Consider the following 23,264-nt stretch of genomic DNA (forward strand, 5'->3'; position numbering starts at 1 on the left):
GGGGAGGGAAGGCTCCTTATCTGAGGGGTGAGGCCTCAGGTGAACCAAGGCAGGGCACTCACGCAGCGCAGGAGTCAAGAGGAGGCCAGAAGGGTTTTCCCAGCAGTTTTCCTCTGAGGGGCAGCAGAGGAACGAGCCCAGGCCCCACCAGGCGGCAAGGCGAGGGTCCACAGGGAGGAGAGCGGCCCTCTCAGGTGCCCTAGATGGGCTCCGGCCCGCTATGGCCCTGCCTTCCTCCTCGAGAGGCCCTGGGCAGGGGTCCCGGATATGAGGTGTCCTGATTTCCAGCCAGGGGCTGAGAGACCGAGGCGTCGTCGGCTGGAACCGGCTGGAACTGATGGCGCGGACTTGGGTCGGTGGAGACGGAGGCCCTCACTGGCCGGCACAGAGGTGAGGACGGGGAGGAAGGCCTGGGGGCCGCAGCGTGGTGTTCTCCCTGGGCCTCCGTGTCAGGAGCATCAGGGCTGGACTTGGGTTAGAAAAGCGGGGGTCCCGGCTCTGCCGGCTGTTAAGGGGGGACCCTCATGGAGGGCCGAGGGGGCCTTGAAGTCCGCACAGGGGGTCCCATGGGCGCCCGCCCCACCCAGTCTGGCTGGCTGTGCGCCCTGAGCCGACTCGGGCGGGGCTGTGGGCCGCAGGGCCCCTCTCCATCTCCTGACATCTCTGCCTGGCGACCCGGGGCCGTGGTGGCCGTGGGCTGAGGCAGCGGCCTCGGGTCAGAAGAAGGGAGGGGGGCGGTCCGCGTGGGGACTGCGTGGGAAGCTGTGAGGATGGACGAGGGCACATTCCGCGGATGCAGAGCCCCACGAGCCCCCCCGGGAGGGCTCAGCGATGCCCCCTCGTTCCCTCAGGACGCCGTGGGGCTGGTCTCCAGGAGAGACGCCTTTGCCTGAGGGCCGACGGCGGCACCTTGAGGGGGGGGACGGGAGCTCCCCCCGCCACCGAAGAGATGGCGTTCAGCCCCTGCTGTCAGCTTGGGGGCCCCCGTCCCGTCAGGCAGAGGCGCCCCCGGCACTCCGTCCTTTCTTCCACGCGCTCCTGGCAGCTGGGCCTGAGGGCCACGCTCGGGCCGCAGAAGGGAGAGGGAGGCCCTGTCGGCAGAAGAGGCAGGGCTCGGTGGGTGCCCTGCCACAGAGCCTGGCGGGACCTCCACAAGGACCCCCTGCTCCCTCCTGGCAGCCCGGGGACCCCGGGAAAGGCAGCCGGGCCAATCCTCCCTTGTCTCCCCTGTTTCCACATCCGGGGTCTCAGGGCAGTGAGGGCCTCGGGCTGAAGGGCCCACCAGGCGAGATGGCGAGGAGCTCCCGGTGGGCTGAGAGGACCAGGAGGCCCCACGGGGACCTGCCCTTCTCTCTCCTGAGAGGCCCAGCCGCAGCCCTGCCAGGAGTGGAGGTGAGGACTCACAGGCTAGGACAGGGAGGCCCTTCAGCTGCAGAGAGACGGGTCTCTGGCCACGTCCCACTCCTGCTGTCACCCCCAGGAGACGCCCAAGTAGGGCTGCGCCAGCCCCCTGCACTGCCCCTGCTCCCTCGTCTGGTCTCTGGGAGACGGAGCCTGGGCCTCAGGGATGCAGTCTCGGGTCAGCTGAAGGGGAAGGACGTACTCCCACCTTCCGGTCTCGCGGAGCCTCAGTGCAGCAGAGGGATGAGTCTCAGGCTCCGCCAGGAGTTAAGTGGGAGGTGGAGGGCAGGGCGGACCCCCGGCTGAAGAACAGATGGGTCCCGGCGCCTCCCTGCCCCTGCTGTCAGCCATGAGAGGACACAGGGAGTGGTGGTGGAGTGTGGTGCCCCTTCGCTTCCTCCTCCGCTATCTCAGGGAAGTGAGGCCTTGGTTTAAGGAGGGTGACCTCAGGTCAACAGAGGGGGGAGTCCCAGGCCTTAAGATAGGGACTGTGACGATCCGTCTATTCCAGGAGAGCAGGATCTGCAGCGTTCATCCAGCCCTTACTGTCACCCCAGGGAGGCCCTTGGCAGGTGTGGCCAAATGCGGTGCCCTGCTCTTGGTCTCAGGAGTGTGAGCTCTTGTTCTGAGAGTTCTGCCTCAGAGCAGCAGAGGGGTGGGGTGCAGGCCTGCCTGGCCAGGAGAAAGCCGAGGACTCTGAGTGGGCACTGATGGGACCATCCACCCCAGGACGGTGGGAGCATCCCAAAGTCCGGCCTTCCCCCTCCTGTCAGCGCTGGGGGTTGGGGGCGGGATTGTGATTGCAGTCTGCGGCCTGAGGTGCCCCACAGTTCCTCTTATAGGGACTCAAGTAACCCTGGGAGCAAGGATTTTGGTCTGAAGCATGTGCCTCGGGTGAGCAAAGCGGAGGAAGCCCAGGAAGGGCCGGGAGTCAGTCAAGGTGAGGACCCTGAATGTCGACCAGTGGGCCCCCCCACACCAGAGCAGAGGGGACACCACAGTGCCTGAGCTCGCACAGCCTACTGTCTTACCTGGAATCTGCAGGCTGAGCGGGCTTGTGTCACCCTGAGGAGTTTCACAGGTCCTCCCACTGGTCCTTAGGGCACAGACCAGTCAGGAAGACAGGGGACCCCCCAGAGCACTGTCTAAGGGAAGACCTATTAAGATGGCCTCAGTCAGAGCTGACAGGGTTGAGTTTCTCACACTCTTCCTCTCTCCCTCAGATCAATTGGCCGCCATCACCACGCCCTGCCCACACCCCTGCCTGCTGCCCCCCAGCATGCGTCGTCATGCTTCACAGAAGAGTCAGTGCGACAAGCTTGAAGTAGGCTTTCAGGACGGAAAAGAGGCTCAGGGCCTGGTGGGCGCACAGGTCCCTGTAACTGAGGAGGAGGGGGCCACTGCCTCCTCGCTCTCTCCTTTGACCCAGGGCACCGCAGAGGCTGTGCCTGCTGCTGGAACGCGAAGTGTTCCCCGGAGTTCGCAGGGAGCCCGCTCCTCCTCCATGGCCGTCGAAGCCATTCCACTGAGCAAGTCAAATGAGGGCTCCAGCAGCCAAGAAGAGGGTGTGAGCACCTCGCAGGCTCCCGAGTTCTTGCTCTGTGACATGCTAAACAAGGAGGTGGCTGAATTGGTTCAGTTCTTAAGTGTCAAGTATGTAAAACAGGAGCCCATCACAAAGGCAGAAATGCTGAGGAATATCATCAAAGTACACAAGGACCACTTCCCTGTGATCTTCAGGAAAGCCTGTGAGTGCATGGAGATTGTTTTTGGCATTGAAGTGAAGGAAGTGGACCCCAACCACTCCTATGTGCTCGTGAAGGCACTAGACCTCACCTACAACGGGATGCTGAGTGATGCCCAGGGCGTTCCCAAGACCGGCATCCTGATCCTTATCCTGGGTGTGATCTTCATGAAGGGCAAACGTGCTCCTGAGGAGAAAATCTGGGAAGTGCTGACTGTTATTGGGGATGTATGCTGGGCAGAAGGATTTCAGGGAGACCAAGAAGCTCATCACCAAAGAGTTGGTGGAGGAAAAGTACCTGGAGTACCAGCAGGTGCCCAACAGTGATCCTCCACACTACGAGTTCCTGTGGGGTCCAAGGGCCCACGCTGAAACCAGCAAGGTGAAAGTCCTGGAGTTTTTTGCCAAGATCAATGAGATTGACCCCACTGCATTCTCACCCTGGTATGAGGAAGCTCTGAGAGATGAGAAAGAGAGAGCCCAGGCCAGAGCTGCCACAGGGGCTAATACTTCTGCCATGGCCAGTGGCAGCTCTGGTGTCATGCCCAGCAGCCTCTCCAGCCCTGAGTGAAGTCAGAGGAAGATTCTCCACTCTGTTTTGTTTTTTTGTTTTGTTTTGTTTTGTTTTTTTGCGGCATGCGGGCCTCTCACTCTTGTGGCCTCTCCCCTTGCGGAGCACAGGCTCTGGACGCACAGGTTCAGCGGCCATGGCTCACGGGCCCAGCCGCTCTGCGGCATGTGGGATCTTCCCGGACCGGGGCACGAACTCGTGTCCCCTGCATCGGCAGGCGGACTCTCAACCACTGCGCCACCAGGGAAGCCCTCCACTCTGTGTTTGAAGTCAAGGTTCTAAATAGTGGAGGGCTGAATTGCAGATTTTGTCTTTTTTTTTCCTAAAGGTTTTTAGCTTTAGAGTCTAGGTTCGTGAATAACATTGGTCACATGTTTATTGCTGTTTGTCAGGCTTTAGAATAAGAATTTTGCTAGTCTGTAGCACAAATTGGGGAATCTTCCGTCATATTTTGTGATCTGGAACAGGATAACATGGCATTGGAATAGGAATTTCCTTAGAAACATGCAAGGGCCCAGGAATAAAATAGATGGGATCGAGAAATAGAAGAAAAAAATGTAAAAGATGGTTATCCTAAGAATCCTGTATCCCATTTAGTCTGTTGTTTTGTAAGATTAAAGTTATACACCTCGATTTGCTTGGCTAATTAAACAAGGTGTGAGAAACTAAATCTTAATAAACGAGAGTCCTGGCTCACTGGCTCATTTATGCTTATAGGTGGGTCTTAGAGGTGAGAGAAAAGCCTAGAATGGAAAACTGGTCCTGGCAGTTTCTCTGGGATCGTGGAGAAACATAGCCCAGTCTCCACCTGGACCAGGTGTCCTGCCCTTCTGTCCCCATGCCACTGAACACAGTGCACAGACTTGGTGTTCTATACACATCATCTGCAAGGATTTCCTGAGAAAAGGCTGATATTTCTTTGAAGTGGTGCCCAGAGGCTGGCACTTTTTCCCTGGCCTGGGAGAGCCAGAGCCCATGCCACTGAGAGGACATTTTAATTAAGTTATCTTGAGTGCAATTTGGCCAACTCTAAGCAAGGGCTAGATTTTTGGTGGGGGTGAGATGAATGAAAATAGTTGTTTGGATGGAAAAGCAGCTGAGAGGGGGGAAAGGAGTTAGTTCTTGACTCAAATTCCAGAAGCTTTGAGTTGCATTCAACTGGGGAAGACCTCCCAATATCCAAATTAAAGATTATATCCACTAACAGGGAAAATTTTACTGAGTTTTATTTACAAAGCAGCATTTGGGGCTCACTTGTTTTATGTCCTAGAGTGCTATGTGTTCTCTGAGATGCCACGGAGCACACACACACACACACACAATCCCAGGAGAGACTGATAGAGTCTGGGGTCAAAATCATATTAGAATTACTGCTATTATTAAAGATCCATTAAATGCCAGGCCATGTGCTTGACTTACATTATATATTGTACATTCCAGCAGTCCCACAAGTCAGGGCTTAGTAAACCCACTTCACAAATGAAGAATCTAAGGTTCATATTGGCCACTTGGCCATGGACCCAGTATCACATGTCCAGTAAGTGATAGAGCTGGGACTGGATCCCTGGTCTGAATTCATCGAGGTCCAGGCTGTCCCCACTACTCCCAGCCTGAGGCCGACCTTTTGTCTCTTAGTTCGTTTCCCTTCCCAGTACTGCATCATGGCAACAAAAAGAAGGGCCCTGTGCTCAATGAGCTAAAAACAGGCCTAAAGAAGGAAGGAGACGGTGAGAAACTGGACTTGGAGATTGTCTGTGGGCTTTATTTACCTCTGGTCCTCCTGCCTGGGTCCCAGGACTTCTTGAGAGCTGAGTGTGCCCAGGTGCTGGCACTTCTGTCTGGGCCTGGCACTTTCCTGCATTATGCACCCTTCCACTGGTCTTCCTTCATGTGCCCTCCTGTCCAGCTCTGGATCCTGGCCTGCTGGCCGGCTCGTCACTTCTCTGCAGACTGGACCCTGCTCCCAGTGGAACAGCCTCAAATATTGTGTCAAATTTATTTTAGTATGTCTCCCATTTTCTCATTAGGTTAAGCAGAAAATTAATCCCTCATGCATATAAAACTGGATTTGTGCAGTGATATCCTGAGTAAAGGGATTCCTCTGGGCATGACTTAAAGTTCTGAAATGTCAGCAGGACCTTTCCTCTTTACTCTGAGAAGCAAGGATTTGGCCAGAATGACCAGGAGCCAGGGAAGGATACTCTCAGTGAGGGTCATTGAGAGCATCCTGGCGAGAGCAATTGCCAGAGCCCACAAGAGAGCACGTACAAAACCGAGTCCAGAGAGCCCCAGGCAGGCTGGCAGTCAGGGCTCTCTGAGTCCAGAGTTCAGGGCCCAGAAGGAGAGATGGTGGGGAATCTGGGTGGGTGGTACTGGACGCCTTACAAGAATAGGCTGGGAAATCTCGGCATCCTCATGACCAGCTGGAAGTCCCAGTGTGGTCTGAGTGGGTAGGTCATTGGGAGGAGTGGACCAGCCACATGCCAGACACCACCCGCTGCCTTAGAGTCGCCCCTGTGTCCTGTCAGGAAGAGCACAGCTGCTCCCCTGCATCATTTGGGTGAGCTACATTTCTTGACACCTCTAGTGGTCCAGTGCTCCCTTGCTAGTGTCCCCAGGCTGGGAGCTGTCTTGATGCCTGCTGGAGGCTGGGATGTGCCCCTGTGTGCAGTGGACCCCTCCATAGCAGCTGGGCTATGTGAGTGGGGTGGTGACCGACGTCTGCCAGTTGAGACAGGCCAGGGGCACCAATGAAGAGTGGAAGGCAGTGTGCAGCCACAAGGAGGGGGCAATTGGAGGGGCAATCCCTGGAACTATTCACCTCAGAGACTCTGCAGCAAAAGGGCTGGGTGTGAACGTGCATTGAAAAATGATCCAGGTGTTGTCCCCAGCTCAGGCTGCCTCCCATGGATTCTGAGCTGTTGGGACACTAGAGGGCGGGTGTCCTGTGGCTATGACTGCCGGTCTATGTTGCCACCGGATTCTGTCTGGGATTGAGGATGGGCCTGCATTATCTTCCCAGGCAGTAAACTGGGATATCGTAGGACTTTACTCATTTGCTTTCCATTTCTTAGAGATCACTGTCTTTCATGGCCTGATGTCCAATCAGTTAAAACTTGTTTCATATATTTCATCTGGATTTTTAGGTATATCAGGTAGGAGTTCAGTTCCTCTTACTCCATTATGGCCAGAAGCAGAAGTCCTATAATGCAAATTTAAAATCTAAATTATCTAGGCATGACAAATGTCCCAAAATTTCAACCTTATTCAAATTAAAACCAGGATTGAAAGACTATGGGACACACTTATGTTAATATAGACATACTTACATACAGCTAGGAGAATATATAGCAAAATGTCAACAATGTATTCCTCTGCTAGTGGAAATATAATTGATTTCTTTATTTTCTTATTCACGGTTTTAAAATTTTCCAACATTTTTGAAACACATATGAATTACCTTTATAAATATTTTAAAATGTGATTTTGACTGCCAAAATAAATACACATCCTCTAAATGGTTTGTTTGCAAAAAATTGATCAACCTCTTGCTGGATTCTGCCCAGCTTCTGGCGTGCCTACTACTTGTCTGACTAGAAAGAAAAAGAAATGCAATCCAATTAGTAAGCTATGTGTAGCCATCCAACTTCCCTCATACTTTCAAAGATAGTGCTGCACAGATAAGAATTCATCTCCTTTTTAAAGCCCTCTCTCCAGAAAAAGTATATTTACATCTAAATCATATTCTCCATGATATGATTAGATCCAATATTTATACGAAGGACAGTACATAGGCAATTTGGGGAGAAGGAATTATGATTATCACGTTCATTACTATGAGTGTTGTTTATATGTCTCTTGTCAGAGCGCATAATAAATAAATCATGTTATTTTAAAAATACGTTCTTCCGTCATTACTGCATTAATTCCAAGTTGTGCCTGAAAATGCACTTTTATTTTCTTATGACTGATGCAACATTTTCATTAGAATGTTTATCATTTTCTTTCATAGACTATTATCAACACACAGTTTCTCAACACATGGTTATCTTTCACAAAGTAAATATCATGTAAAAAGTGCTATAATTGATAATTTTGACAATCTTCTCTACTGTATATGTTATGTGCTTTGTTGTTAGCTGTATTTCACATACTCATTTTCTACACTCAACAATTCCACTATTTTAATGGTTTCATTCACACACTGCCCTAACAAAGCCATTAATGCTTATTGATGTAATTCAATATTATTTATACCTTAGGATATTCTCATCACTGTATTGTTTGTTCCTTGTTCTTTACTTTTCTTTCATTTTTTCTTTCTTTTTTTTTTTATTAGAGCAACCACATAGCCGCTTTCTTCATGTGAATAATTTCTCTTTATTGGACCATGGCCAACTGAGTTTTACCAAATGATTTTGATCCAAATGTGTTTCTATGGATTTTTCAGTTGTAAAATATATACACATTATTTATTTATTTGCAATGGAATAATCTTACAATACTTTTATTTTTCCATTTTTACAACGTAGGTTCACATTCTCCAAAAAAAAGGATGCAAGTGAAACTATACTTCAATTTAAGAAAAAAAATAATAATGATACAAGTGAATTAATAAGCACCAGTAACTCTGCCAATACTATTTTTTTACCAATACCACTTAATAAATTGGCTAGCATTTTCCTCTTGAAAATTAAAACTGTTCCTAATTTTCCCACATTATCACCTTGTTTCCCTTATAAGAATTTGCTCTACATCTAAATAATTTGATCACTATTCTACACTTTTAAACAATTACAAATTACTACTATAAGACTTTTTTTATTTATATGATTATAAGTATCCTGTCATTTTTGCCCTTTCTGCAAACTCCTATATTATCTGTCATTTTCTCTATATGCACAGTGTCATATACTTTAAACTATGTCTGCAATGGACTGAATAGTTGTATCTCCCCCAAATCCTTATGTGTTTGGAGGTGAGGTCTTTGGGAGGTAATTAGGTCGTGAAGGTGGAGCCCTCATGAATGGGACTGGTGTCCTTATAAAAGGCCAGAAAGCTAGCTAGTTCTCTTTCTGCCATGTAAGGATACTGCCATGTAAGGATACTGAGAAGTTAACAGTCTGCAACCTGGAAGAGAGCTTTCACCAGAACCCAACCATGCTGGCACCATGATCTCACCCTTCTAGCCTTCAGAACTATGAGATATAAAGTTCTGTTGTTAATAAGTCACTCAGTTTATGGTATCTTTTTATAGAAGCCTAAGCTGACTAAAGCAGTGTCCAAAACCATTGTTTTATAACAGTCTTTTAAAAAAATTCTCAGATATTTCAGCTTCTTTGATCTTCTCGAAGGAACAGTTTTTGTTCCATTGATATTAGTTATTGTTTTTCTAATGTCAATTTCATTGGTTTCTGCTCTTATCTATATTATTACTATCATTCTTCTTGCCTTGGGTTTAATTTAGCTTTATAATTTCTCACAGTAGGAGCTGATGTTATCAAATTGAGTCTTTTCTTCCTTTCTAATATAAGCATTTAATGACATAAATTTCCCACTTAGCTCTTCTTTAGCCAAGTCCCAAAAATTGTGATATGGTGTATTTAGATTTTCATTCAGTTCAAAATATTTTCTAATTTCCTTCAATAATTTCTTTTGAAGCATGTGTTAGTAAAAATGTGTTGTTTAATTTCCAAATATCTGGGAACCTTGATGAAATTTGAAAAAAATATTGAGGCCTTAAGTGCTAGAGTGAGGAGTTGGTAACTAATGTGTTGAGCAATGGGGAGCCTTGATGATTTTTGAGAAGTATGCTGACATGATCTGAGCTATGTTTGAGGAAGGACAATCTTGAGGGATAGAATGGATTGGAGGCAGGAAGTAGGGAGGTAGCTAAGAGTCAGCTACTCCTTCTAGCCAACTATGCCAGATCATGCACTTACATCTATTGGATTTCTATTTCTGAAAGACCATTTCTGTAAGTATTCAAGTCACTTTGAATTTAAATCCCAATTTAAATGTACTAGCAAATTGACTAGTTAGTGTCATCTGCAAACCTAATTAGCACATACTTTATCTCCATGAATGACTGGTTTAACCATTACCATGGCCAAGCCAGTTAAATTGCTCAATTTGGGCTAAAGTTGTTGCTAGTGGAATAGATATTTGCATTTAATATATGCATGTCAAACTATAAGCAATTGCTACTTAGCTACTTAGAACCTAAAACATAATTGTCAGGAGACATAATTAGTATGAAATCAGAATCTTATAAATCTCTGCCTAATTATTCTGAATCATATATCTAGATGTCTGGTTGCTATATGTTTTTACAAGGTTTCATACTCTTTTAAACCAAAGCATTTAAACCAAAGAACTGTGAGACAATAAAGTTCTGTTGTTTTTAGCTATCCGGTTTGTAGTACTTTGTTTTGGCAGCCCAAGAAAACGAATACAGATTTTGGTACCAGGAAGTGTGGTGCTACTGTAACAAATATCTAAAATATAGAAGCAGATTTGGAATTGGATAATGGGTAGAGGTTGGAAGAATTCCTAAGTGTTGATTTTTTTTAAAAGCCTAGATTGCCTTTAAGAGAGGATGGTAAAAATATGAACACTAAAGCACTTCTGGTGAGGCCTTAAAAGGGAATGATGAATGCATTATTGAGCACTGAAGGAAAAGCAATCCACGTTATAAAGTGGCAGAAAATTTGTTTGAATTGTGTTTTTTTTGTTGGGTGAAATGTAGAACTTATAAACTATAAACCTGGATATTCAGCTGAGAAAATTTTCGAAGTGTGGAAGATACAGCCTGATTTCTTCTTACTGCTTATATTAAAATGCGAGAGTAAAGATATAAATTAAGGAATAAATTATTAAGCCAAAAGCAACTAGCACTTAATGATTTGGAAAATTCTCAGTCTATCTAGATATCATGTTGTGGAAACAAGGTCAAGGGTGTGGCTGAACAACTGTTGGCTAAATTGACTAGGTACATGCTTTGTGGATCCAATCAACCATCTCAGCAATAGGAATGTGGTGATCCTGGAAGGATCTGGGAGAAACCCCATGTCAAATGGGTTGAATTCCCTTGACATTCATGGAAGACAGAAAAGGTTTTTGAGAAGTATACCAACATGGGATTGCTAGCCTAGATTGAAAGGGACAGAGGTGGGACAAAGTGAAGGAAGCATGACTCTAAGGGCAGAGCCATGGATGCAAAGGCCAGAAAGAGCACAGGCCAAGGGGGCAGAGTGGCCACCTCCTTGTTTCCAGAGGGTAGGGCTGCTGCCCAGGGCTAAGAGGGCAGAGCATCAAGTCACAGAGAATTATTCTTAGGTCCTGGAACCTAGTGAAACTTGCCCTGCTGTGTTGTGAACTTACTTTAGATTAATGACACCTTTTTTTTTTCTTCTTCCAATTTCTCCCCTTTAGAATAGGACGTCTATCATATATATATATATATATATATATATATATATGATTTATTTATTTATTTTTTGGCCGCGCCACACAGCATGCGGGATCTTAGTCCCCGACCAGGGATCGAACCCGGACCACCTGCAGTGGAAACGCTGAACCACTGCACCACCAGGGAAGTCCCTAGGATGTCTATCTTAAGCCTGTTCTTTAATTGTATCTTTTTTTTTTTTTTGCGGTACGCAGGCCTCTCACTGTTGTGGCCTCTCCCGTTGCAGAGCACAGGCTCCGGACGCGCAGGCTCAGTGGCCATGGCTCACGGGCCCAGCCGCTCCACGGCATGTGGGATCTTCCCGGACCGGGGCACGAACCCGTGTCCCCTGCATCGGCAGGCGGACTCTCAACAACTGCGCCACCAGGGAAGCCCTAATTGTATCTTTGAAACAGATAGTTTCTTTTCCAGTTTTCATGGGTCTACAGATGGAGAAGAATTATGCCTCAAGATGGACCATACTCATAGTCTCACCTATAACTTATTTAAATGATGTATATGATATGATTTGAGACTTTAGTTGATTATACTTAGATGATATTTTGGACTTAAAGTTGATGCTGGAATGGGTTAAGACTTTGGGGGACGTTGGGGTGGGATTAATGTATTTTGTACATGGGAAGTACATGAATTTGGGGGGATGCAAAAGAAGATTGTTATGGGTTGAACTGTGCCCCCCCAAAAAGATATGTTGAAGTTCTAATTCTCAGTATCTTTGAAAGTGACTTTATTTGAGAAGAGGTTCTTTGCAGATGTAATCAAGTCATTATTGTGGGCTCGAATCCAATATGACTGGTGTACTTATAAAAAAAAGAAATGATGTGAAGACACAGATACAGGAAGAACACCACAGAAAGGTGGAGTCAGAGATTGGAATGAGGCATCTACAAGCCAAGGAATACAAAGTATTGCTAGCTGTCCCTGGAAGCTAGGAGAGGGGCATGGAACAGATGCTTCCTCAGAATCCTCCTAAGGAACCAACCTTGCTGACATCATGATTTCAGATTTCTAGCCTCCAGAACTGAGAGACAACCAATTTCTACTGTTTCAAACACCCAGTTTAGCCAGTCTGTGGTACTTTGTTTTGCCATCCCTCGCAAACTAACATGCCCACCCTCAAGTCCCATCCATATATTTATTTAAGCAACCTGTGAAACCCAGGATCCTTCCATTTTCAGGTATTTGTTCAGCAGCCAAACATAGCAGCAAGATGTCTTGAGCACAGTATAAAGCAAATTTTGCTGCAACTTCTATGACTAAAACTAGAGAATATTATAAGTTTAAGAATCATTTCATAAATTAAAGAACTACTAAAGAGTATGCTTTGAAAACAGGGTAGACGGGTAGCAGAAATTTCATCCCAGTGTTCAGATTCTCCGTATGACTAACCTTTGCTTACTCATTGAATGTGTTTACTCATTGAATGTGTTTACCTGTCTTCTCCACAAGCATAGAATTGAATATCAAATTTGCAGCTGACTCACTTTTTAATGGATATTCAAACACATTCTTTTTCAAGTGCTAAGTAAAAGCTTATCCTTAGTGAAATAAAATGTAGGCAAGAGGCAAATAAACTTGTACTTTACTAAAGCATTAGTGTGAGTTCCTTCTTAAGTTGTTAACTGGGATTACCTCTGTCAGTTACCAATGCCCATAGGTCTTTGAAATATGGAAAATATAAGTTTAAAGATGTACGGGAGCATAAGTCAAAAATCAAATGATATGAGCCACTTCATCGTATAGTTTTTGAGGTCAAAGAAGCTGCTGAAAATTCATGAAATATAATAGGTTTCACAATGTTAAAAAAAAGAAAAAAGAAAAATTTGTTTCTATTAAATTTACTTTAATTGTTCAATCTCTAGGGGAAAATACACTGTCCTATCAACTTTGAGTTTGGGGCTGTATTTTGGGAAGGGTTTTCTTCTCATTTTCTTTTGTGCAGCAGTAAAAATATTCTTCCTGTTGGGTATAAAGAGAAAATATAACCATTAGTATGAGAAGAATCATATATTCATCAAATATTTACTAGGTATCTACTATGTATCTGTCACCAAGCTGGACAGTGGCAATACAGAGACAAATAAGATATGGTCCCTGCCCTCAAGGAATCTCACTGACAGGAAGACACAAAAAATAACAATTACAGTATGTGATGTTAAGAGAGCTACCTGATTCTTTCAGGATTGGTGGGAGGGAGTGTGGAGGATGGGCACACTACAAGAGGTAGTAACTGAGTTGAATCTTAAAATTGGCAAGTGCATTCCAGGGAGATGTGATAGTATGGACTACTGAAAAGGTACAAAACAGCATGTTACATGGGATACACTCATACTAAAAAAGCATTCATTGTTTGTTTGAAATTCAAATTTAACTAGGTGTCCTGTATTTATATTTTCTAAACCTGGCAACTCTTTATGTGAACTGAACACATTTCTGTGTTGCTAGAATGTCAAGTCCAAGTCAGGGGTTGTGAGAGACAGAGCTGGAAAGGTAGGCACATATCAGATCATGAAAAACTAGGTTTATGAAGTCAGACAGCTTGTACTTAGTTTTGAGAACAGTAGTGAGCCATTTAAACGTTTTTAGCAGAAGAGTCATACAGTCAGACTTCTCTTTTAGATGGGTTATTCTGACATCATATGGAGCATACATTGAAGTAAATAAGGGTAGTGACAGGGAAATTATTAAATAGACTAATGTTAGGTTTATCCAGGGGAGATGATGAGCTTAAACTAGTGCAGTGGTTGGGAGAGATGGAGATAAGGTGGTGGAAGAAACTTCTAGGAGTAAAATCCAGAAATTTGAGTAGTTGACCAAATGGGGGGATGAAAGAGAGGGGGAGTCTAAGAGGGCTCCAAAGATCCTGTCCTAGTGACAGGATGTCTGACATGGAAAACATAGGAGAAAGGGCAAGACTTTCAAGGAAGATGACAAGTTATATTTGGGGCATGTTAATTTAGCTGGTAGTGCTAGTGAACCAGCCAAATGGAAATGAGCAGCAGGTATCAGGGGAATATTCTATGTTGGCAACATAGATTTGGGAATCGTCAGGATAGAGTTAAAACTATAAAAGTCAGAGAACCAATTAAGAGCCCTCATTCTTAAAGTTGGTAGAATTAAAAATCTTCTTGAAGCACAATTGCCACTCAGTGTAGTTCTTTTTAATACTGGCTCATCAATATACCATAAAAAGATTCAGTACAATGAATATGCAATCACAGCAGGACACTGTACTTACTACAAACCATGTGGTGGAGTTCCTGTTTATCTTATTTGTGGAATTATTTCATATTTAATATATCTCAATATAACATGAGATATTGTAGCTAGAAATAGGCCGTGTAGAAAAAGCTAACAGTCAACATTTTTCTGGAGTGCATGTATCATTCTCATCACAAGGTATGACCAGACATCAACAACAATGAGCCAATCTGAGCCAATGTCAGCATTTTTAAAAGGGAATTTCTGGCCTTGCATCTAGTTTAAAACTTCTACTCTGTAACATTGGTTATAACTTTAGGTAGCAGAGGAGCTTGTTCAATTAAATGGCAATGTATAGAATAATGTGGGTGAAAAATTAAGGTTCATATGAAGAGCAATTTAACTTGGAAAGAACATTTATATGCTAAATGAAACTGAGTCTTTCATTGCCTATCAAGGCTTTAAGGTATGCATATCAATAATAAGCACAGGACTTCCCTGGTGGTGCAGTGGTTAAGAATCCACCTGCCAATGCAGGGGACAAGGGTTCGAGCCCTGGTCCAGGAAGATCCCACATGTCGCAGAGCAACTAAGCCCATGCACCACAACTACTGAGCCCACGTGCTACGACTACTGAAGACCGCATGCCTAGAGCCCGTGCTCCGCAACAAGAGAAGCCACTGCAATGAGAAGCCTGCGCACTGCAATGAAGAGTAGCCCCCGCTCGCTGCAACTAGCGAAAGGCCGCGTGAAGCAACGAAGACCCAAAGCGGCCATAAATAAATAAATAAAAAGCACATAGGTTGATTATTGAGAGATGTGCCAGACAAAGAACTAAACAATTTACATGTTTTTTCATATAATTTTCGTAGAAACCCTATGAACTAGGTATATGGTCATTCTCATTTTATCAGTGAGGAAATTTAACTCAGAGAGGTTGCTTAACATTTACAGAGGGACAATTTTCAAAGTCTACATTTAAGAATTATATATATGTATATATATATATAATTTATATACACATATATATACACACAAACATATATCTTTGTGTATATACATTAACACACATATATTTATGAAAATGTATAGCCTAGTTACTTTTTATCACTGTCAAAATAATCATTTCTAATTTCAGTATTTGGTTCACAGTTCACACCATAAAATCTTCTTCAAAGGGTGTAGTATAACATAGATTCCTCCCTCTCTGAGCAGTTATGAAATTAAATAATCAACGTATTGCTTTGCCATATGTCAATTTACCTTCCTAGATTTAAGCCATAGAATCTCAGTGTTGAAAACTATTTGAAAGTTTATCAAGTCCAACCTCCTTTTCTGTGTAGGAATCTCTCTTTGACATTCTTGACATATGGCTTTTTCGTTTCCACTCAAATATTTGCAGTGACTAGGAGGAAAAAAAGGTCACTAATTCTGATGTTGGGGAACTGTGGTAGGTCCTAAATCTGTCTTTTAAAGATTTACAGGTCTATCCTTGTTGTTGCAAATAAATGGCAAGATTTCATTCTTTTTTATAACTGAATAATATTTCACTGTGTATATACCACATCTTCTTTATCCATTCATACAGTGGTGGGCACTTAGGTTGTTTCCATATCTTGGCATTTGTAGATAAGCTGCAATGAACATTGGGTGGCATATATCTTTTCAAATTAGTGTTTTCATTTTCTTTAGATTAATACTCAGAAGTGGGGTTGCTGGATCATATAATAGTTCTATTTTTTTTTGAGGAACCTGCATACTGTTTTCCATGGTGACTGCACCAATTTACATTCCCACCAACAGTGCGCAAGGGTTCCCTTTTATCCACATCCTCACCAACACTTGTCATCTCTTGTCTTTTTGATAATAGCCATTCTAACAGGTGTGAGGTGGTATCTCATTGTAGTTTTGATTTGCATTTCTCTAATAATTAGTGATGTTGAGCATCTTTTCATGTACCTGTTGGCCATCTGTATGTCTTCTTTGGAAAAGTGTTTATTCAGATCATTTTTTAAAAATATTTTTTCTTCTGACTCCTTCACAGTACTTCATATAGTACTTATTCCCACTTTTTGCTTCACTTTTGGTTTAGAGAACTAGAAGTATTTTAAACATTATTTTTTTAAGACCGTGTGTCTTCAAAGAGTACCGTATGAGTGAAAAACAACTTTCTTTATGATGTTTGTTTGTTTTACACTAATGTATCAGGAAGAATGCTTCACTGTTAATAGTGGGGTGGAGAGGAAGGATACATTATGATGATCTGTGCTAGTTTCAATCCTAATATAATTTATCTTTTAAACTAATCTGAGAATGAGGTAAACATAGCATTCATATTGGAAAAAATCACAAGAGGAAAATAGGCTCACAGATCTATAGGCAAAAGTAAGTTAATCCAACTTTTTAGGCAAAATCTTTTCCTGTGTCATGTTCATGGATTTGAAGACATAATATTGTTAATATTCAAATACTATCAAAATCAATCTACAGATTCAATGTGATCCTATTAAAATTTCAATGTTCTTTTTTGCAGAAATGGAAAAGCTGATACTAAAATTTATATAAAATTGGAAGGGGCCCTGAATAGCCAATACAATTTAAGGGAAGTAAAGTTGTAGGGCTCACACTTTCCATTTTCAAATTTACTACAAAGCTACAATGATCAAAACAGTGTGGTGCTGGCATAAGGATAGACACAGAATTACAATATGACACAGCAATTCCACTCCTGGGTATATACCCAAAGATTTGAAAACATTCAAACAAAAACTTGTACATAAGTGCTCTCAGCCTTACTATTCACAATAGCCAAAAAGTGGAAACAACTGAATTGTCCATCAGTGGATGAGTGAATAAACAATTGTGGTGTGTCCATACAATGGGACATAATTAAGCCATAAAAAGGAATGAAGTACTGATACATGCTACGATGTGGATGAGACTTGAAAATATGCTGAGTGAAAGAAACCAGATACAAAAGGTCACATGTTGCATGATCCCATTTGTATGAAATATCCAGAATTGGTCAATCTATAGAGAGAGAAAGCAGATTGGTTTTGTCAGGGGCTGGGAGAAGGTTGAGTGGGGAATGACTACTTAATGGGTACAGGGTTTCCTTTTGGGATGATGAAAATGATTGGAACTTGATATAAGTGGTGGTTGCACAACATTGTGGATGTCCTAAATGCTGCTGAAATGTATGCTTTAAAATGGTTAATTTTATGTTATGTGAATTTCATCACAACAAAAAATGAAAAGTATATAAATGCAATCATACAGCGTGTAACCTTTTGAGATCAGCTGGTTTCATTCAGAATAATTCCCTTGAGATTCATCCAAGCCATTCGTCTTCTATGTCTTCAGAGAAACTGATGAAACGGCCAAGGCTAAGCACAAAGCCTGCTAGCATGTGAAGGCATTCTCTAGCCATGTTAACATTGCTCCATTCATATTTGTGTATATTTCCACCAGGTGTGACGCCACTTACCTATCCTATCATCTAGTCCATGTTTCTCCCTTTTGTTTCTAAAGCTATAAACTCTTTACCTAATTTAGTGAGTATCAGTATTAGTTACTATAGCTGCTGTAACAAATTGCTACAAACATAGAAGCTTAAAACAACATGAATTTATTATCTTAAAATTCTGAGGGGCAGAAGTCTGAAGTGTGCATGACTCAGTGAAAAAGGTATTGTCAGGGCTGCATTCCTTCTAGAGACTCCAGGGGAGACTATATCTCCTTGCCTTTTCCAGGTTTCAGAGAATGCTGGCGTTCCTTGCCTCAAAGTCCCTTCATCAATCTTTAGAGCATCATTCCAACCTCTGCTTCCATCATCACAGCCCCACTCTCTCTCTGACCCTAATTCTACTACCTTCCTTTTATAAGATTGACTACATTGGACCCACCTGGGTATTTCACCTTAATCTCCCCATCGCATTTCCTTAATTTAACCTCCTTTTGCTATGTAAATTAACATTCACAGATTCTAGGGTTTAGAATGTGAACATATTTGATTCTGCCTACCTCAGTGTTTTTCTTTTTTTTGAATTCCAGACATATTGGTTCAACAGCATTCCCTTGATTTACCAGCCTAGTTAGACTTTTAAGGCTCATCAACTGAATCCATTAATTTAACTGCAATGCATTGAATGAATTGAGTAGAAAGTACCACAATAAACTGGACATGCCAATCATCCTGCATGTGTCTGGACACACACAAAATGACTTCTCAAGAGTCATAACTTTTATTAAAGTATTAATATAAGCCTTGCTTACTGCTTTTCACACTCTGCCTGTTTGGGAGCAATGCTTGAGATAGTTTGCAGATTAAATATGCATTGATTAATGGTTCTTTCCACATCTTTTCACCAAGATAGTATTTTAATGGTATGTATTATTGATTTGCATTTTCCCACAGTAAAATCACAGTAATAATTTGTATTGGTAAATAAAACAAAGAGCTGCTTAAATATTCACTTGCATTGTTTTTTAAATTCTTTTTTAAAATTAATTTATTTATTAATATTTTATTTTTGGCTGCGTTGGGTCTTCATTGCTGCACACGGGCTTTCTCTAGTTGCGGCGAGCGGGGGCTTCTCTTGTTGCGGAGCACGGGCTCTAGGTACACGGGCTTCAGTAGTTGTGGCTCACGGGCTTAGTTGTTCCTCAGCCTAAGGGGTCTTTGCAGACCCGGGCTCAAACCTGTGTCACCCTGTATTGGCAGGTGGATTCTTAACCACTGCACCACCAGGGAAGTCCTCACTTGAGCTATATTATGATCAGTACTTTCAGAGGCACAAAATAATAGAGACAATATAAATAATCTCATAGAAGCTAAGCAATTCTTCCCGCACTAAAATGTGAAGGCATGTCCAAATGGCAGCATTTTTTTTCCTAATCCCTACCATACTGGGTTTTCAAAGATAAGTTTCTCACTACCAAACTAAAGTTGATTTTCAATTTATAAAACTAAATCACTTTCTGACTTACTTCACTCTGTATGACAGACTCTAGGTCTATCCACCTCATTACAAATAGCTCAATTTCATTTCTTTTTATGGCTGAGTAATATTCCATTGTATATATGTGCCACATCTTCTTTATCCATTCATCCAATGATGGACACTTAGGCTGTTTCCAGCTCCGGGCTATTGTAAATAGGGCTGCTATGAACATTTTGGTACATGTCTCTTTTTGAATTATGGTTTTCTCAGGGTATATGCCTAGTAGTGGAATTGCTGGGTCATATGGTAGTTCTATTTGTAGTTTTTTAAGGAACCTCCATACCGTTCTCCATAGCGGCTGTACCAATTCACATTCCCACCAGCAGTGCAAGAGTGTTCCCTTTTCTCCACACCCTCTCCAGCATTTATTGTTTCTAGATTTTTTGATGATGGCCATTCTGACTGGTGTGAGATGATATCTCATTGTAGTTTTGATTTGCATTTCTCTAATGAGTAAAGATGTTGAGCATCCTTTCATGTGAAAGACAAATACTGTATGCTAACACATATATATGGAATTTAAGAAAAAAAAATGTCATGAAGAACATAGGGGTAAGACAGGAATAAAGACACAGACCTACTAGAGAATGGACTTGAGGATATGGGGAGGGGGAAGGGTAAGCTGTGACAAAGTGAAAGAGCGGCATGGACATATATACACTACCAAACGTAATGTAGATAGCTAGTGGGAAGCAGCCGCATAGCACAGGGAGATCAGCTCGGTGCTTTGTGACTGCCTGGAGGGGTGGGATAGGGAGGGTGGGAGGGAGACGCAAAAGGGAGGGGATATGGAAACATATGTATATGTATAACTGATTAAATTTGTTGTAAAGCAAAAAATTAAAAAAAAAAAAACTAAATCACTTTTAAAAGGTGTTCAGACTTCTTAAAAAGTTCCATTATTACTTGTGACAATTACTAGTTGTAAATGTAAAAAATATACAAAACCCCACCATATATTCTGGGCTAGTTGACACCAATGAGAGTGCTGGGACATTTATTCCCTCTTTAGTCTGAGATACCAAAGGAATGTTAAGAGGTCTTCTGGCCTAAAATCCAGCTCCTAGATTTGTGGCATCTGCCCATTTAATAAACATGCCTCTGTGTATTCCTTGAATATGTTGACTTTATAGGGCCAAAGACAGAGACCAAAGCAGGAAGTTTCCTTTAGGACAATCTTGGTAGATAGACCTTCAAGCTTTGTTTGGACAGTTCCTAAGATTACTTTGGGGTTTTCTAAATTACCTCTGCCCTCTCCCTTCTCTCCCTGCCTTCCCATCCCATGCTAACTGCTTTGCTGATCATGCTCTTTGCTTGTATTTTCATATGTATCTGGTTGGACTGCTTTGATATAAGGGAGAATCTCTCTTTAAGCTTCAGTTTTACTGTGTGTCACTAAGTCCAAAGGATAGAAAGCCCTTTTTATAGGCTGTGGGCTGTAAATGTTTCTGGGATATCTTTACTGCAGTCTGTAGCAACTGAGGATTTGCATTACCTTGCCTTTTCCCTATATGTCAAGACACATAATTTACTAACTTTTTAAATGGACTGGTATATATTGATATTTCATTGTTTCTTTGTTTTTCTTTGTTTCCATTTGTCTCGCTAAACTGTGAGCTGAGAGGTTTGAGAGCCAGACTTTGAAATGAGTCAGCTGTTTAGAGCCCAGACACTGAAAGAGGTTTCCGTAGCAACGGAGATGTGTGGGAAAGCCTTATGCACACTATAGCTTAGGAAGCAGGATTTACTGGCTGAAGTGCAAAGCTTCCCCTCCGTCCAGGAGTTATTTTCTTAGTACAGGGATACTTGATTTGTGTTAGTTTTAGCTAACATTCAAACATGGTAAAATTTCTTCTCAGGGTGAACTTTGCATTTTGTGGAAATATATTAAATACTGATATTAAACACATACTCTTTCAAAAATAATCATAAAATCAATAAAGCACTATTAACTAAGGGAGCTAAGCTTCAGTCAATGGTAAATAGCAAAAGTATCTTACTGATCTCATCACAAACATATTCACCGCTACAATGAATTCAGTCTGGCAAATGTCTTGCCTCCATTCCTATCTATAAAGTGGTCATAAATATATGGAAAATATCTGACACCTAGCAGGTTTCCTAGAAGAGATTTCATATTTCAGACAACCAATCCTTATTCGACCTATGGCCAGCTGATTTAATTGGCTAGAAACTGACTAAGCAAACCAACACTTCTGGTCTGATTCAATATTCCACTCAACCCTAGGTAGTTGCATTGTGATGGAGCCATTGGGCAGAAGTGAAAAAATCAGTGTATTTCCACACATCCACTATTGGAGAAACAACTCCAAGGGCATTCCCTTGGTAACTCATTCCCAGGAAACTCAGCTTTCTGCAATATAGAGGCCACATATACTGCCTGGAGTTTTGCAAACTAATTACAAAAAGACTTGTGATCTAAGAAATATTGCAGTTGGACCATGAGGATAACTATAAACAAATTCTGCCATATGGAAAATTTTACAAAATACTATATCTCAACCTAGAGCTAAACACTGTAATTTGCTAGGCCAGGGTTTTCCTCCCATAATCTTTGGGGCTATTGTGAGAACATTAAGAACCATTCTTTTCTCTTTATTTCTGTTGATGACCTCTGCACTCTTGTGACCATCCTGCTGAAAGGAAGCCTTATCTTCCCTGCAGAAGCATTTTGATTTCTAACATGACCTCAAAATCTATAACTAAAAACCACCTCAAATTTGTGGTCATGATCATTTAAATATTAAATGGTCTTTTAAAAGTGGCTATCACTGGGCTTCCCCGGTGGTACAGTGGTTGAGAGTCCGCCTGCCGATGCAGGGGACATGGGTTTGTGCCCCGGTCCGGGAAGATCCCACATGCCACAGAGCGGCTGGGCCCATGAGCCATGGCCACTGAGCCTGCGTGTCTGGAGCCTGTGCTCCGCAACTGGAGAGGCCGCAACAGTGAGATGCCCGTGTACCACAAAAAAAAAAAAAAAAAAAAAAAAGTGGCTATCACTAAAAGCTATGTGGGAGTGCATACAAACTAGCAGCAATGCTTTGTTACTTCAAAATATTCCATGATTCGAGATTTGATTCCATATTTATAGAAAGTCAGAGCAAGAATTGCTTGTGTGATCAAGTAGTACAACTTCCTCACTTACGGATGGTGAAACCAAGGCTTTTATTGAGAGAAGAGCATCTCTCCTTCAATTACATTAAATTAAGTGAGGTTTGGAGATGACTTAATTTGAAATACATTTTCAATTCCCTGCTAACATATATTTTAATGTCAAATTACATTTGGTTTACATACCTGTATTTCTTCAAAAGATCTTACATATCTGTAAGGTATTTAATGGAATTGGAAATAAAACTTAATCTTCTGTGTCTAGGGTCTATAACTTTTCTCTGACAACTAAAATGGCCTTCCGTCTTGGTTGATGATAAAGAGGAAATTTTTGAAAAGGCCTAGTATCATCCAGACTTCTCTGCAATGGTCATAAACACTAAGTATGTAAGTGGCACACTAACTCTTATTTCTGCATGAATATAGCAATATTAAAGCCATAGCTATAGACTCAACAAGCTACCTCATTCAAGACAAATAGTATCTTATGGTTCAAATGAAAGAATTTTTGTACTGGTTGTCTTTCATCAGGTAGACTCTAAATAGAAAGAATGCCTGTAAAACAACTTTTCAAATATGTGTACTGATTTAACTATTGTGCCTGCTTTCCATATTGGAAGCACTGAGATAGTTGAGTAATTAATATGTTTTAACAAATATACATGACAGATAGTTTGTGCTTAGTAAATGCTTGTTGAATGAGTGAATGAACATCCCCAGGTGGTTTTTACCAGTCTGTCT

The 23,264-nt window shown here is 42.5% G+C and overlaps 1 protein-coding gene across 1 annotated transcript; it reads left to right on the forward strand.

Moving 5' to 3' along the window:
* Window positions 1-2,566: 2,566 nt before the first annotated feature.
* LOC309796984 (putative MAGE domain-containing protein MAGEA13P) lies at window positions 2,567-3,716 on the forward strand (the record flags this gene model as incomplete). Its single annotated transcript, XM_082610361.1, is given in 2 exon segments — window positions 2,567-3,367; window positions 3,369-3,716. Coding segments are annotated over 2 exon segments (1,149 nt in total).
* Between the last annotated feature and the right edge of the window lie 19,548 nt (window positions 3,717-23,264).

The sequence above is a fragment of the Mesoplodon mirus genome, assembly GCF_964341445.2.
Source record: "Mesoplodon mirus genome assembly, chromosome: X".
NCBI lineage: Eukaryota > Metazoa > Chordata > Mammalia > Artiodactyla > Ziphiidae > Mesoplodon > Mesoplodon mirus.